At 42.3% G+C, this 17,539-nt stretch overlaps 1 protein-coding gene across 1 annotated transcript; it reads right to left on the bottom strand.

Annotated features, from left to right (window-relative positions):
* Positions 1-14,598: 14,598 nt before the first annotated feature.
* On the bottom strand, positions 14,599-17,267 carry fgf20b (fibroblast growth factor 20b). The gene is made up of 3 exons (XM_026187758.2): positions 16,605-17,267; positions 16,268-16,371; positions 14,599-16,120 (listed from the first exon to the last, which is right to left on the bottom strand). The coding sequence occupies exons 1-3, from the start codon at positions 16,876-16,878 to the stop codon at positions 15,875-15,877; spliced, it is 624 nt and encodes a 207-aa protein (XP_026043543.1). The 5' UTR covers positions 16,879-17,267; the 3' UTR covers positions 14,599-15,874.
* Positions 17,268-17,539: the final 272 nt, after the last annotated feature.

Here is a 17,539-nt window from a genome sequence, read left to right on the forward strand (position 1 = left end):
CCCTTTCTAGAATTCAGTAGGAGCCCAACAGGTCACAGGTCAGCGTACCAAACAGAAGCTGCAGATAAAAATAGCCACTGATACATAGGTCATCTAAAAATACTAGCTCCTGTCCGTTCTTATTTACGGAATACTTTGTTTTGCAGGGAAACATTTGGGAACTTTTGACATTTTCCACCGGCCAACGTCTGCAGAAACAGGAGTGAGAGGCTGTTTTGTTCGGACAAAAAGCGGGCTTGATGATGCAGATGTCTTTTTCTTGTATGTAACCTCATACTGCTGAGAAAATGTCAGTGCAGGCGAAAGAGTGTGTGGACATCAGATTCTCCGGGACCTTAAGGGGCCCCATGCACTGACAAATAGAGCACTCTGTCCTTATCTCGACAAAGTAAGAATTCCACCTCTGCTGCTGGAGACGGCAGCGTCTGAAGCCAGAGTTTATGAACAATAAAAAGCATATTAGGAAAGCTCTAAAATTAGCCACGGTTGAAATAAAATTAGTCTTTATTGCAACTGTGTTTGACTTTGTATTGCCTCAATTTATAGTGGCTGCGCTATGTTTGACAGCAAACAGTGGATAGTTTAATAGGAAGGGTTGATAAAAGGTGATTGACACCAAAGTGCACAGTGTTCCAAATTTACCACGCCATGACAAATCTATAAATACAAGCCTGGTGTTCTTTCAGGAAACGAGGTAGCCTCTTTTTCTAAGAATGAACAAACTAATCAAGACAGCATTCTAGTCCTTTATTGACTTACTCATGCATTACAAGTGTGGAAAAAATGCTTTTTTATTGCACTTTCACAAGATGACACCTGGCAGAACTGATGTAGGTGAGCAGAGTGTGCTCTGTCTTGGGGATCTGGGGTTTCCCACTGCAGCTCCATGCAGGAACAAGCACCAGAGCAACGGAAAGGAGGAAATTATATATCTTGACTGCCAAATACCTACACTTTTAACTTAGGTGGTAGTCATTTGTGAGGTGGCTAGTGCAGTCATGCTAATCAGTAAGTGACCAGAGAGTAGTGATGCTTGGTGTATGAAAAACGGGGAAAAAAATACAATATACAACTTCTTACTAAGGTGTTGGTCCACAATATGCTGCCAGCTGTCATGTAATTAATATATCCTTAGTGCTTATTTTCTTATTATATTGTTTTATGTACTTTAATAATGAAGGTTTGTAAAGCAAGGCCACTTTTGACTCATAAACTGAGTGCTCAGCCAGACTGAAAAACAGGAAGTTAGTGTAGAGCTGTACAAGTATATTAATAAATACAGGAAGCCAGACAGAAAAGAGGAACTTGTACCATATAAGGAGTGTTTGTATCGAAACTGTGTGACGTGTAAAGTACCAAAATAACACCTATATGTGAGACGTTATTAAATTCTAATGTTAGAGTTTCTGCAACTGGCTTTTAGGGCTGTGCAGGGCTCTCTCTTCCGGAAGATGATTGAATAAAAAGAATTATAAATGTTTTTGACCACTATGAGTCGTGTTTTCTCTGTTCTATCATGGGGATCAAAGAATCGGGTTTTAATACAGGTTAGCTTCAGTCTCTCATAAAGCGGTCAGGAGGGTTGAGATATGATGACCACAAAGATCATAACATTTGATTGATATCATACTCATTTAACAATTCAGTGACCTATCGTGCCTTAAAATCGAAGGGACCACTCTCTTCAGATTTCTGTTTCATTGGGGTATAAAGGTGAACTCTGGTGGGCGCACAGCATGCCAGTAAAACTCTGCACACAGCAGAGTCACAGCAGAGCCCATCGCTGTAGGTGTCGGATGTTCCTGGTGTGTGTGACAAATGGACCAGGCCGTGTGTTGGTTATATGATGCTTGTGAGTTTTTCACCACTGTACAGTCAACTGTCCATTCTTTATAATTAGGTGTGTAAACAGTGAAATCCTGGCTGATGAACTGTTCTTTGTGACATTCTGATCATATTCTGATTTTTAGGACTTGTTCAGTTTATCATTTCATACAATCCACGAGGACCATAATTTCAAATCATCCAACTCTAACTCACTGACTCTTTGTGATGGAAACAGCTTGAATCTGTGCACTGAAGTTAAACTGCTCCAAGATCGGCTAGCGGGCTGGTTAGCCCAACTAGCCTGGCTATTTATGATGTGTAATCAAACATTTACTGGAACCTGATGTAAATATGGCCAATCTCAAACTCACATCAGCTTTTCCAGCATGTCCAGTTGGTCTTCATTATAGTAATTAGCTGTGTCTTCGGCTGCGAGTGAGGGGTTTTAGTTGGAGAATCCACAGTTTCCAAAGCTCAAGGTTGTGGATCAGGTGAGGAGTGAGTACAGATTTCTAGAGGAGACCCTAACATGGTCCAGAGGTGTATGAGAAGATGTGCCCAGAAACTTTTAAAATCATTGTTTGCAAAAGCTGCGGCTAGCTTGACTAGTAGCCAAGCTAGCAGCAGCGCATTACATTTACAGTGTTATCTGGCACCATCATCAGGTCTGTTTATGACCACAATCATTCGCTTGACTGGGACTTTCTGTTTAGTGCCATTTGCAAACATTAGCATGCCGCTATTCTAAACTAATGACACATTTATCCAAACTGTCTTTCTGAGCATGTTAGCAGGAGTTAGCTAGTTAGTTAGCATAAATCTTCAGTTTTTCTAATTCATTTTTGACATCTTAGGATTTGCAGGGCTTTCTTGTGTCAATGCTGTTAACTCTCCTGACTACTTCAAGCTCCACTGTCACTCCCGTTACAGTCTCCCTGCCTCTGTGTGTGTTATACATATCTGGTGACATCTGGGAACATTATCATAGCACACTCTGAAGGCCTGAGAGCGGCGAGGGGATCAGTGCTTTCTAACATCAAAGCTGCTACGCTTGTTCTACGTCACAATCAGAGATTCTCCGGCACTGATAAATAAGCATTAGTTTGCCTCTCCCAGTGTTTATTTTTGGTGGTGACGTTTTCTTCTCGAGTCCCATCGCCCCCATCCTCAAACATACCCTCTGAAAGCTTGAGGAACTTTTAAGAGATGAGCACGCTATCTCCTCTTGAGAAGTGTTGCGTGAGACCATGTGTGTGTAGTTTATCAGAGCTTTTCTTTGTCTCTTTTCATCCAGCTCCCTATTTCTAAGTTCTTCATAAAACACAGCTGCCTCCTCTTGAGACTAGACTTATCTGTCATTCAGGCTCCCTCCTCTTTTTTCACTGTGGTCTAAATGCATGGACCACCAACCTCTCATCTTCCCTGAGGAGTAAAGGCAAGGCGATGTGATGGAACAGATGAAATTCTCCTCAGAGCTACGGGACCTGGTGGTACTTTGTCTAGCCCATCTAGATCACTCTGATAAGGTGCCACGATAAGTAACATGAAAGTACCCTGTCATCAGCTTTTTCTTCTCTTCTTTTCTGCCCACAACATCACAGCGAGGCAAATAGACAATACTTTTGCATATCACTGGCTTTCAGAAGTAAAAGATGGCATGAAAGAGTTCTCAAGCCTCATCTCATAATTATCTACTTCATTGGGTCTCCTGCTGTCCTCTCCATTAGAACCACATTCTTCAGGTTCAGCTCAGAACCCAAAGCTAACAGCGATGTTTTATTACTGATCTGATACTCTGTGGCACTACATCTGACTTCACAAGGCCCTGACTTTTGTGTTGGACTGAGGTCCTGAGCTGCAGTGCCAGGACAGCAGATTACGCTCACTATTTTCCACCCATAGCAAAAGCAGTTCATCTAAATTATGCTAACTTTATCTGCTGAAAGCAGTAATAGTTTTCTGTCACAGTAATTTTTTTTTTTTTAGCATCAATAGTATCATTTTCACATTAGTATCTCTCAGCACCTTTCTTTTTTGGAGATATAAATACTTTTGCTTGGACCAGTTTGTTTCAAAAACATATTTTTTTTACCTTAACTGGTTAGATGTGGGCCATCTAACCAGTGGGCCATCGCCATTTCCCCCCCATTGGAATCTTTTGCAAATGCCAAATGCTATTTTTTGCATTTGATTTCATTTTTTTTAAAAGGATGTGTTGCTGAAATGTTTCCAATTTACAGAATGACAAGCCCAGTGCCAAACCTGAACAAATTAATTATGTCAGCCACTCTGCAGACATTCAAGCATACTTCAATCAGCTCTGTTCTGATCTTGCGCAGCATCCTTGTGGGTCAGACCAAAGGAATGAGGTGGTCTCTGTGAAAATAAACATTAACTGTGAGATGTATTACACCCAATTGCAAAACATCCACCAATGACAACATAAACCCTTACCTGTCTTCCTTCAGGGCCCGGGATTGTAACTGCGACTGTGATTGGTCGCTCTGGGTGAGGCATGTTGGGGAAATAGCATGCCTTTCTCCTCACAAGAAAACTGTCTTTGTTTGACTCTGACAGGGGGAATGTGTGGCTAAGCATCTATGTGGCACTTTGAGCGCTTGAAATGAGTCCCCAGTATTTTCCTGATGTGCGCAAGGAAGCGCTTTGATCCTGGGTATCAACTCACTGGAAGATAGTGCTTTTCCTGGTTTGTTTCTTTTAGAGACAAACTGAGTTATTTTCTAATCTAAACCAAGACTGAGAAAGAAAAGTGTCAAATTCTACCTTTGAATACTCAAATATGACAAAATTAGCTTTCTTTAATAATGAAACCAGGTATTGTCTTTCTTTTGCCCAACAATTTCTTTTTGCATTTCAATAATACAGAGTGGTTGACCTGCCTAGCTGGCAGCAGGTTTTTGATCACCTCACTGATAACTCTGAATCCAATAAAAACACACCTGGGTTATTGAAAGACCAGAGCCAACCAGACAGACTAATGTGAGCTGGACCAGCCTATTAGTGCAAGCACAGTAAGCATTATAGGGAAATGGCAAGGAAATAAATGGCTCCTCTCTCTAACACTGGAACATTTGAACAACTCCCCAAACTGTTCTGCTGAGTCCCAAAGCTTTGAAGTCTAATGTCTGCCTACTGAAGCAGACACTGTTCATATCTCCTTGGTTGAGGCATGGGAAATGAACCCAAGAAGCACAAGTGAAGGTCTACAAAGCTTAAATATGATATTTCCTGTGTGTTCGGTCACTCTGTTCTTGGCCAGATCTGTATGGTGATTAGTTACTGGGACGTGGAGAGGTATGCATGCCTTATGAGCAGGAGGACAAGGAAGAAGAACCTCATCAAAACCACTCCCTGTCCAGCTACTGCTAATCTTTGTATTCTACTTATAGCGGTCACTGATCTGTGAAGGCTTTTCTAACTAGTCCTGGGTGTTATTAGAGACTAAACCACGTATGTCCACATTATTAGATCTCTTAAAAATCTGCATGAATTTTCCTGTAATGTCACTTTGAGTTTGACATCTGGGGTTTAGGGTTTGGAAAGGTCTACAATAAAACTGATGGCCACATCCAGTTTTTGATTTGGCCACTACTTCTTGAGCATGTATCTGGAAAACAAATGGCATCTACGTTAGCCTGATTTTGCGTTTAGTGTTCATATCCACATGTTAGCATGATACAATGCTCAAACTGAGCTCAGCGTTAGCTCAAGTGGACCATGGAGTCAAGATCAGCCAACATTCTCAGCAGACGAGCAAAGTCCCGCATTAAAGCACCCTTTAGCCTGAATATAGTTACCACTGCCCCTGCAAGCTAATTTGCAACCCACCCAATTTTTCATGTTATTTGCACCATTTCGGACTTATATATCATCTCATTTGTCCTTGATGTCCGCTCTGTTCTGTGATTCACATTCTGCACTCTCTCCACCTTTTCAAGTGTAGTTTAAGGTCACACCATTGGTTGTTGCATGCTTTGACTATGATGTCACCACATTTCCTCAACCATTTACATCTAGTTTTTGCTTGCCACTGTTGCCATCACAAATTGCTTAATGTTAGGTTACCATAAACTAAGCTTGACAAAAACCAATAGGTTCAAATCCAACCCAAATGACAGTAGAGCATTTCGACACCAGCAGTTGTCACTATTGGCATGTGCTACAATTCATGAGGACAGTGGAGACCATAAACTGGGCACTGGTTTTCAATATCTACATCACAGAACAGAGCCAGACTGCAAAAAGTGGTCCTGATAGAACTATGAAGAGTTATATACTGAACTATGTTTGCCTCTTAAACTGTATCTTTGCTTTTAACTGAAAGCATTAATGTGTCTCAGAGTTTCTAGCATGGCTCAGCTGCATGTTGTAAAAATAGAATAGCAACCTCCTTATAATTAGTAAAAATATCAGGAGGTTGCAGCAACCAACTTTTGATCGCAAGGCGATTGCACAGGTCACCTGTGACAACTTATCGCCAACTGCACTTACTCTCAGACAGTTTTTCACATAACTGCTCAGACAGATCGCCCGTACACTGCAATCAGTTTGAGTCAGTCTGCACTGATTTCTGAAGTTCTGTTTCAAATCTATGAGGTTCTGGCTGAATGTACGTAAGTAGTTAATGTGAATTTCTGTGTATGTACAAAGCAAGAAATTGGAGATTTTTTTGCCAATTTATCGTAAAGATATTGCATTTACTGGCCAACCTGAACACGTTTAATTGACACTGATAGCAGGCTGGCTCCATCTTTTTGCCACTTTATCGCTGTCTTGATGCGCCAACGTCAGTTTGAAGACAGCAATTAACTGTAACTGTTACAAATTTGCAAGGTGACTGCATAGTGAGTCAATTAGTCTCCAATTACTGTGTACGCTTCATACATGACGAAAAGAGATGCCCACAACCCAATTTTCAGCCACAAAGAGGAGGATATGTTTTCAGTGGCAACGGTGCCAATGCTAGCTGGCTTGCAGACAACATCAGATTTTTATGAGGCCTTTAACGTGCACGAGTTGTGATGTTGTTTGTTGTGCATATGTGTGATATTTTCATCTTCAGCGAAGAAGAATTTGGTATTCTTCTAAGGGACAGATGGTGATGTTGCATTCGTTATATTTATATTGAACACGCAACTTGCCAATTCACATCTCAGGTATTACACCATGTATGCAACATGCTCACCGAACTAGAATTGTTCTTAAAAAAAAGTCAAAATCTCGATCTTTGAACGGCGCGTCCTCTTCTTTCAGTCTCTTTTAACTCTTGTGGTTTATCACCTATTGCGGTTCTTTCGGGGTTTTTCATGTTGCCTCTGATACTGGAACAAATGCAGGCTTTGGGAAAATAAAAGCTCGCTCCAGGCTTTGCTGATTAAACACTGAATCTGTGATAAGCAGGAGATATCAGCAGTTGTGAGCAGCATGCTGGGATGGATTTTGATTGATATGGGTCCATTAGAAAGTCTTCTAAAGATACTGTCACAGGAGTTTTCATCACACATGCTGGCTGGGAAATAATCATGTTATAATTCCATTTGAGAGTTTTTAAAGTCATTTTCATTGTCATTCATCCAGTTTTCTCATCTGTTTATACTAGAAGAAGATCCAAATTCTGTTACTTTGTAAAAGGTTTCCTAATCTGAAGAAAGGTCTATAAGACTAGATCCACATATTGTTGAATGGTCTGCACACTGTGAAGCTCCCTGAGATAGACTTAGTCTGGTTTTAGATTGTATAAATACAGACCTGATATGAGTTAATGCTATCTTATCCAATAAACCCATAAGAAGGCTCCCCCCCCCCCCCCCCCCCCTATTTTACAAAAACAAAATGGCCTTCAGTTTTACAGTTGGTGGTGTCTGGGACGTGCAGAAGTTTGTGTCCAAGTTAACTGAGGTTTAGCCCCGTCCACTAGTCTTGTGTGTTGTGGTTTAAAGGTGGAGTCAGTGAGGTGGCTGTGTTAAACCGCCCGTCTCGTTGCCTCTGTAGTGGAGTCATGTGTCTTTCCTGGCCAGGGGATTTCCTTCTTCCAGAAGCACTCAAAGTTATTACTGTGGAGGAGGATCTGAGCTCTGCTGCAACGCCTGTTTGAAGTTCGCCACAACGTTTTGCACCGCTAACACTCCCAGAGATCACAGCGAAGAGCAGCCGCAGCAGCAGGGAGCACACACACGCAGACGCACACACTGCTGTCTGGTTTCATTTTAATGTGATCCGAGGTTACAGGCGTGATAACAGTTGTGCAAATCCACTTTCACCCAGCTTTTATATCATACACACTTAACACTATGCATAAGTGATGTAATTAGGGGTCGTAGCATTTATAATGCAGCAGATTACAGGTCTATTGATTCACATTGATTTCTCTGAAGTGGTTTCTGTGTTGGCTCACACTCCTTTCTATTCTCCAAAACAACAAGCGACTCAAGCGGCACCCTCAGAGCCTAGTGACTCGCCGGGGCTTGTTCATGTTTAGCCCTGTGATTTATACAATGCAACTATGTAAGAGCTACAGATTAATGTACTGTATGGCAAAGCCCTGTTTACTCTATCTGTAGAGCAGTCTTGTCATAGGAGATAAGCTGTTCACAATCACTAAACACACTCTCCTAGAAGGGAAAGGAAAATGAATTTTAATTGTTTAACTTAAGGATTACTTGACAAAAACTGATCTAAGTGCAAAAGAAGTTTCACACTTTAGAGTGAAGCTATGCAAATCCCTACAAACTCTTGTCTCCCGGTTTCTTCTGCAGCCCATTTGTCTTTGTACTTCTGGCAGCGTGATCTCCAGATAACGTCATGTTTAGAATATGAGTTTCTAAGTTCAAAGAGTGCTACACAAATATTAGGCTGCCGTGGTTTTAAATTCTTAATATGGAGAGCAATTATTGACCTTTCTTTGTTAGATGGTAGTTGTTTTTCAAATGTCTTTTATATGAGTAGTCAAATAGCTTTCGGGTTACAGGGAAATTTTTGCATGCCCGGTCGGATGTTCCAGTCAAATCAACGTCTAAATTTCATGTAATACTCTCATAAACCTTTGTATTTAGTGTTACCATTTGCTTAGTGTTATGCACACTAAGATGGCAAACGTGCTGTAAGACTAGCATGTCAACATGGTAAAAATCTTAGCATGTTCATGTTAGCATCACTTCGCTAACTGCTGGTATGACCATAGCTTTGTTGACACTGAGATTTTAGAGTGCAGCTTGAGTCTTTGCATTGGGTGATTGTTAGAAAGTACTTTAGCTAAGCAGCTAATTCTGTTTGAATCTATCAATACTGCAAGATGACAGCTCCCATATCCAGGCTAAATTTATGTATATCGTGAGGAATAGGAGCATTTTTGTCACTTTTTTACAGTCACTGGTCGCCATCTTGATTTCAAAAATATGAATGGGATGAGAAAGGGCGGGTCTAACTGTGAAAAACCACTTGCTCCACAGCAACAAGTTGTTAGCCAAAGAGCATAATAGATAATCCTCAATTTTGTATGACCAAGATTTACAAAACAGACTTTACTTTTATATTCACTTTGACCCGAGATGGATGACAGTGCCCATAAACACATCTGGAAAGAGTTAACAGGGGTCAAAACAGAAAGCTGTTTTCCCACAGACTTCTATAGGATCACGTCTTTTTTCAACCACAGCTATCACCACCTGGTGGCCTTTAGAGAGAATGCATTAAGAATGGTCTAAGGCAATTTTGCAATGGCTTCATTTTTCTGACCCGGAAACTACTCCCATGTTTTATACTGACCATGAGTAAAAAGCAATAAAAACAAAAACCTCTCTGAAATAATGATGCTTTGAAAACGTGAGATGAAAATATTTGAAACTGAGCCCAGTGCCTAAATGTATTGGATAAATGTGTTGCAAGAAAAAAGGCAACAGAGTTCAGGGAAACAGAAAGATGTGAAAAAAAAGAAGGTTAAATGCAATAATGTCTCACAGGCTGATATTTAAAGCTAGAATATTTGCTTTCTTCACTTTCCTTTCACAAGGTGAAAAACATGCAAGATATCTTTCTGATTTCCTGGAAACAACAGCAGATGTTTAAGATATAGTTACGACTTTTAAAGTTGATATCAAATAATACAAATATTTTTAAAATGTGTGATCCTCTCTCATCTTTTACCTGTTGTCCATGCTCTTCATTTAAAGCATAATCACTTTTTTTAAAGGCACATATCAACCTGATTCTATTTTTACTTTAGACTGCTGCAGCTCAGAGCCTCTGTGTGGACGAAACAGTCAAGCAGTGGAAAAGTTTTAAGTGTTGCTGTTGTTCTGTCAGCTCAAGCAGTTGCTGTCCTCAATGAGAGGCAAACAAAAAACAAAGAATGTTCTGTTGTCACTCGCAGGAATAATTAGTGGTATTCTCCGGATTTGGATGTTGGCCAAAGCACGGCATTTCATCTGCCACTGTGAGCTGAACATATATTGGGTTCAAATGAGCTGAAATGGCCAATAGACGTGCAGGGTTTCACGGTGAATTCTTCTCGCGTATCGTTTTTCTCTTCCCCCGTCTTTATGTGGCTCGCTTTAAGCCCTCTTTTCTCTCCTTCTCCCCTTGTTTTGTTATTTTACCTGGAGGTGCAGGTGTGAAAGGGTGAGGCCGTGGAAAAACATTCGATTCCGTAAGCTTGTCATGAAGGAACCCATTGACTGACCTCTGCATCTTGGCACACAATGACAAATGGGTTTGCAATTTTCCGCCTGACTGAGGGGCAACAAAGCACATTTCCACTTTCACCGGTAGGCAGCGAGAGTACAGTCTCCCGCTATCTCACTTGCTCTTTAACCAGGCGGTAAGCGTTACACATAGCTGGACTCTTTACTTTGGCGCCTTCTACCCGTACGGTCAAAACAGACAGTCCCACTCGGTGTGATGTATCAAGGCAAACATAGTTAAGTGAAAGCCTGACTTCACGCAGTGAGGTAATCTGCTGATGAAGACAAGAAAGGCTTGTTTTTCTTGCATCACATTTTAAGACTACTGCTCTTTTTTCTGCTCACAGTCACTGTCACAAAAGCTCAGATCGTCTCAAACTGGTTTCTTCACCATGACAGTGATTTCACTGTACTCACCAGATCTCAGTTGAGTGGTGCAGCTTTGCGATGTGGTGGAACGCCACATTCACGTCATGAACGTGCAGCTACTGTGTGATGCTTTCATCTCATCTAAACCAAACTAGCATGTGTGTCTTCGGTGGACTTTTGCACTGGTTAAAGCAGCTGCACAAATGTCAAATAACTTTTAATAAAGTCATTATTTGTTGTTGTAGCTGCCTGCAATCTTCCCAAATTACCAGATTAGAAGAAAGACAATGCTCTAAGTGAATGTGAAGTCTGTTATATCTAATATGTTCCAGCATTTCCAAGCTACACAAGGTCTTATATTTTATTTCTCTGTGTGTTATTTTGTTTATGCATGTCTGTAAATGCTAGCTGGTGTTCCTTTTTTCTTTCAATTGCTTCCAAAGTGTCCAAGAATGTTAAAAGTGGAAGCTATGGAAATGAACCAATTGACCTTTTTTCTGACCCTAGAGATCTCCACGCCCTGCGGGAGCACAAACTGTCAGACTGCAGCAGAGTTGGGAAATCAAAGAGATCTGTGCTGTTATTTAGTGCGGCGGCACCTTCAGACCTGCTGCCACTCCCCCAGCATGGATTTCACACACTTTTTTTTGCCACACTGCTTTCAGTTCAAAGAGATAATTTGGTGTTAATGAGAATGGCAACTGTTTAGGAACCACAGCGGCTGGTTTTATTGCTTATCTTGGCATGATTGCACAAAAAACAAATCCACTAGTGATCCAGACATATTTGCATATTTGCAGGGTTATTGTGTGTGTGGATGTTTTGCATCTGCCCTGGTGGGACAGTCCAGCCAAGGAGCCCGGAGTGGCGATTATGTCCTGTAGGGATAACCTGCCATGGTGCTGAGAGCCTAATTGATGCCTCATGCTTTTTGGGAGGCAATTATAGCGTCGAAATGTCAAGACCTAATTTGTGACTCTGTAATGTGGACACGCAGGCCAGAGGAAACGGTGACACGGCTGCTCCGGAGGAACTCACACACTGGTTTGGTCAGCAGATGTGAGGGGCCTCTTTTGAGCGAGCTGGTCTAAAGTGAGGGGAATTAATAAAAAGATGCAATTTTTATTCTGTAAAACAGTTAAAGTTCATGCCTTCAGAGTATAAAACAGGCACAAACATTTAATCAGAAATGTGCACTCAAGTGTGAAATGTGAGCTTACCCATTATCCCAATGATAAATTAGCACACAGTACTGTCATATAATACTCGATCAATCAACGCTGCATTAGCACATAGTTTATATTAACAACTGATGAAATTCCTGTTTGTAATATCAAAGCTTCAGCTCTGCGTACTGTTTTAATGCCTTTTAGCTCTTTGTTTTGGCCACAGCCGGACTGTTTTGCTTCACTCCCAATGCTTTCTTAACTTTGCTCCAAGTGCCGAGCAGACGGTTATTTCCAGTGACAAAAGGCTCAGCTGCACTCTGCCAAACAGGAGACAGAGCTGTTGACTGGATGTTGGCATAGTGGAGCATTTAGCATCTGTGTTACAGTTGAAGGTGGAGCTGTAATTATCAACAAATCCGGACATAAAGATGATTATTGACTCCATAAAAAAATAATAATTAAATTTGCAAACTGATTAGAAAGTGTGAAAAAGTTTTATATTGTTTTTTACATGCTCTTAAACCCTGTTATCTGCGTGTGATTGGTGATTAGAGTGCATCATGTGTGGTATATACTTTTATCGACACCCTGCTGATCTCTGTGTGCTGTTTTTGCTCTGTTAGATGCTAAAAATGGCAGCTGTGGATTTTCCAGCTCAGATTCCTCAGCCTCCACCAGGTTCTGTGTGTTCACGTCCCTTTAGTCGAACAAAGCACCGTCAGTCACCGGCACCGTTTCATGCCTTGTTAACCGAGACTCTAAACTCTGCAGAAATGTGCCCCGGCTTCTTCTCCTTTCTGTACCGCACAACACCTAAACATGGCTGTTTTCTACTAATGTCTCCATGGAGATGCAAACAGAGGAGCATATTTTCCACTGGAGCTGACAGCTCGCGATGTGGAGTGTCAGTAAATCAGGTATGCCGGTCTAATTGCAGCGTGCGAAGTGCAAAACCACAAAATCCTCTTAGCTATGACACTAAAAATTATTGAACTCTAACAAAGTACAATGCAGGACGTGTAAAAAACTCTATTTTTCTTTTTCAGGGCACAAAACATGAATGACTACTGGAAGCTTGGATCAAGGGATGATATTTGGGAAGGCTGGATGTAGATTTTTCCGGAATGCCTCTCTCTCCCTCTTTCTCTGTGTCTCTCCATAGACTAGGATAAAAGCCTAAAAGTATCAAGTGGATAACGCTATACTTACACTTCTGCTGTAATGCCCATAAACACACATGCAGCTAATAATTTGTGCGCACAGCAATTTACTAAGGAATAAACAAACAACAAAGAGCCTGAAATCAATAGTTGCAGGATTGCAATGACACAAAGCTGCAGGCACCATCCCTGTGCAAACACAGTCTTAGAAGTGGCCACAGCTTTAAAGCAACAGGTGAGCTTCTCGGCACCTCCCCTGTCTTCCCCAATGCAGCCTTCTAAATATAGAAATTATGCTCTCTGATAATTGGGGGCAGACAACAAAGCTGGCTATATTTCCACCCTCCTCCTCCTTCTGCTGCTGCTGCTAAGTCATGTTCCCAGCTGACAAACAGCAGGCCTGAGATCAGAGTGTGAGAGCTGGAGTGCTGAGGGAACACCTGCGCTGCCTGACTGGACTGTGAAGATAGATGAGGAAGATCACTGACTTCCACACCTGCCAGTGGACTCATGCCATACCCACACATTCACACAAACTTGATTTGCTTTTCCCTCCCGAGGGCTCTTTAAGGCCGCTGCTGAGGACGCGATGAAAGTCGGTGGAGCATCCATTAAGCATGGCAGACGGCCCTCCAGAGTGGGTGTGGACGAAGGGGTTTAAGTGTTTTCAGCAAGGAGTCGTGGACCACCTGGAGGAGGAGGAGGAACGGGGGGAACAAAAGCATCTGTCTAAAGGGGCCAAGTTGACTCCAAAAAACCCCACCAGTTTAACAAGTGCCAAAGAGCACTTCTGGGCATCAGGTATCACAAGTCAGGATTTCCAGCATGTTTAAAGAGATGACCTTCAAAATGTGAAAAGGGAGGGCTTACGCGCTTAGATTGGACAAAGTCTGCTTTTCGTGCCTACAAAGGCAATGGCGACAAAGCCTGCACTGAAACATTAGTATTGTTGGAGATGTCGGGAACAAAAACAGCAAAAAGCTCCAGGTCAAAGTCACGGACAAACTCTGGAAAACATGGAACAAGACAGGAACAAAGCCCTGTTTGAAAACTGAGTGTCTAAAGAAAGACATGCTGGAATAGGCCTGCGTGCGTTTACTGGATGGACAGGGGGATGTCCACGTGCGTGCAGGATATATAATCCACTCCTGGATGCTGTCATTAATCGACAGCAGTTGATGTTCAAGGTGTGCAGGTGGGAAAGTCCCACAGTATCACTCTGTAGACAGGAGAGAGTTGGCAGCAGGGTTGACTATCCATATCAAGACAACCCCACTGGCTCACACACTCACACACACAGTTCACAGACTGATCTTTCATGCTTCAACACAGATCTGATCCCAACCATGGAGGAAACTGTGTACAGATAAGAGATACTGCAATGTAGTTTTATTTTGATGTTCATGTGCAATTAATATTTTGAACATAAAGACATATTGAGAAAAAAAAGAGAGAAAGAGAGACTACAATTTCTTAAAGATGTCTTGGCCACCTGGACATTCTTTAATAGGACATGACAACAAGGCTACAAATCTCAAATGGTGAGCAGGACTTTCTTAATCCTTATCGCCCTGACCTCTTCTTTTTATGCAGCTGCTAAAGTGGCAGGACCCGAGCTAAAGGTCAGATTTTATTTGGCTTCGATCATGTCCTCTACGATTGGAGCGTTCGGGAGGGAAGCTTTGAAGTTTTATGCATCCATCAGGTCTATGATTCGTCTCCAGGCGTAATGGCATCCATAAAGAAAGACAACATTGATCTCATAAGCAGGTTTAAACTGTTCAGAGGCAAAGTTAACCAGTAAAGCACACCTTTTTTTTATTTTTTTTTTATTTAAATACCCCCGTGTCAGTTGCCGTGTCAAAAAAAAAAAAAAAAAATTCACAGTAATCACATTATGATAAAATGCATGCCAGATGTGGGAATCTTTTCAAAGAATTTGCTATTGTTTTTTTTTATAATTTTTTAGTCATTAGTACTAGCTGAATAAATGACAGTTCAGTTCAGTGTGTCAGTTTTTCTATAGTACAGTTTCTAGTGGGCTTTTGTTTTCTATATTATCGTTACAATTCTAGCTGTAAAAATATATTCTCAAATAAATAAATATATAGCATAAATATGTGTATCTAAAATGAATAAATAAGCTTTTACACTTTGTTTTTTTAAACAGGTCTAAAGACAGGTGAGATTAAAGAAAAATCTGTATTCCTTCAAAGTCCTTCTGATCAAGCTACGTCTCTCTGAGTGACACTGTAGTACCATCTTGTAATGTCACAGATTCCCACAGACTCCACACCAGCTGGCATCTCTGTCCAACTGAGGAGATACTCCACAACCGTTCAGCCCTGCTTCTTATTTGTCTCCTAATCCACGCAGGTACTTTTGTGGAAACAAATGACGCCCTCATGCAGAGCGTGCAGACATTCTAGCCTGTCCTCCTGGCTGCTGAGAGATGATGGCCCGTGCATTCCTACAAGAGGCCCCCCACCCCCTTCTCCGATGCCTTTATCCCCGCTGGTCGGGCTGCTGTTCACCAGCCTGCGACCGGTCACATCCCCGCCTGCGTCCCTCCTTCTTCCTTTCTGCTCCCAGGACTGCCTGCCAAGGCTTTTTAAGCATCTATTCCTGATCTGGACCAGGCCTCCAGCTCTCAGCTGTGTCCCAGGATATCCCTGTACAGCTCTGGCACGCGCTCAGGGTCCACAGGCCTGGGCAAGAAGTGTGTAAATTTCTGGTGCCGCCTGGATTTAGTCCCATCCCTTGGTGTCCCATCTTTATTTAATGCCACAAAGTAACGCGTCCCTTTGTCTCCGTGCTTGTAGCGGTTGGATGAATACGTGTTGTACCAGTTCTCCTCAAACTGCTCCCTGAAGACACAATCAGCCGTGAGCTCCTTCTGCAACATGATGTGGGGGGAAACAGAAACACACATCCCAGTTATTCATTAGGATTATTAATTATAGAGGAATGAAAAAGTCTTTCGCAGGGGAAAAAATTGAGAAATAAAGATTTGGGCAACAGGAACAAGAGAAATGATACTTACAGAGCCATACAGCTCTCCTTTGTTGTTCATCCCCAGATAGAGTCCACTGTCCACCCCTTTAATGCTTATCAATCCAACAGCCAGGCTTATGAATTCCAAAATACCTGCAGGAGAATAACACAGTTGTTCTGTAAAGCCTGGCAGAGATAAAAGAATACGATCAAAGAAACTCAGTTCATTACCACAATTAATATTTGTAAATAATCAGAATCAGATCGAAACCTGTCTGTTCTAATACCATTGTTGGCGCGTTTTCGTTCTTCCTCTCATTTGTTTAATCTCAACTACTTTTCTGCAAGTGGAATTATATTTTGAAAAAAATGATCTTAGTATTTACCAAAACGGCTGTGGTCCTTCCTCGTGCCTTGCACTGTGCCATCCGGAAGTATTTCCAGATGAAATCCAGTTCTGCAGTACAACTGCCTCCTCCTGAGAATTCCTTTGAGGTGCGTTAAATCCGAGAATCTGTCCCCAGGTACGAGGTGCTCTTCCAGCCGCGTCTGGCTCTCCGTGAGGAAGAAATGAGAGCCGACTTGTGCGACACCGTCGATGCCGTGCCAGACGCCTCCAACTTCTCCCAGAGTGGCAGCACCACCACCAGCAGCAGCCATCGCGTCCGAGCTCAGCGGGTAAAGTTCAGAGAGGAGGTCCGGAGGGAGCGCTCTTGCGTAGTAGGCTACCTGGCTGCCACTTATTGCATGTTTACGTCCCTTCTCCTCCTGTGTTACTTAGCACATGTCCCCGTGTGGCAGTCACAGCCTCGGGTTCGTTTCCCCTGACATCAAACACTCAGAAAATCTCAGCTACTGGCTGCACAGACTTCTCCGGGTTGTTGTTGGGTTGTTTTTTTTAAGGTGCGCCTTCTTCATCAGTTGGAGGTGGGCTGCAGTTGCTGGTCAGACAGCCCGCATGTTGCATACCTGTCCACAGTAGATGCTCGCGCCTCTGTTGTGCCGTGGCGGAGGTTTCAGTAAGTAAGGGGCTCGTTGAACGCTGCAGTGCAGGTAAAAGGAGCTCCTGGAGGTTTTGTGCTCAGAGGCAGGTGCAAAACCACAGGACTCGTAGTGGGCGGGGCTGTCAGATTAGACGTGCCCTTACAGGGCCTTTTCCCCCTCTTATCTCAGTGAGAGAGAAAGAGAGTTGTTGGTGGGCTGGTGGCTTAAACTGAGCGCGCATCACTTAAAATAAAACCAAAAATAGCAAAGATAAACTATAAACCACTTTACATCACCTTTTACACGAGATATAACTCTACGTGTAGTTTCCCCCCCC

The sequence above is a fragment of the Astatotilapia calliptera genome, chromosome 2 (genome assembly GCF_964374335.1).
Source record: "Astatotilapia calliptera chromosome 2, fAstCal68.1, whole genome shotgun sequence".
Classification (NCBI taxonomy): domain Eukaryota; kingdom Metazoa; phylum Chordata; class Actinopteri; order Cichliformes; family Cichlidae; genus Astatotilapia; species Astatotilapia calliptera.

Bases quoted from the DNA above. Each gene is read 5' to 3' on its own strand.
- fgf20b (XM_026187758.2), bottom strand. From the start codon at position 16,878: ATGGCTGCTGCTGGTGGTGGTGCTGCCACTCTGGGAGAAGTTGGAGGC. The intron at 16,372-16,604 runs GTAAATACTAAG...ATTCTCCTGCAG, and splicing joins GAAGGACCACAGCCGTTTTG to GTATTTTGGAATTCATAAGC. The intron at 16,121-16,267 runs GTAAGTATCATT...ATCATGTTGCAG, and splicing joins AAGGAGAGCTGTATGGCTCT to AAGGAGCTCACGGCTGATTG.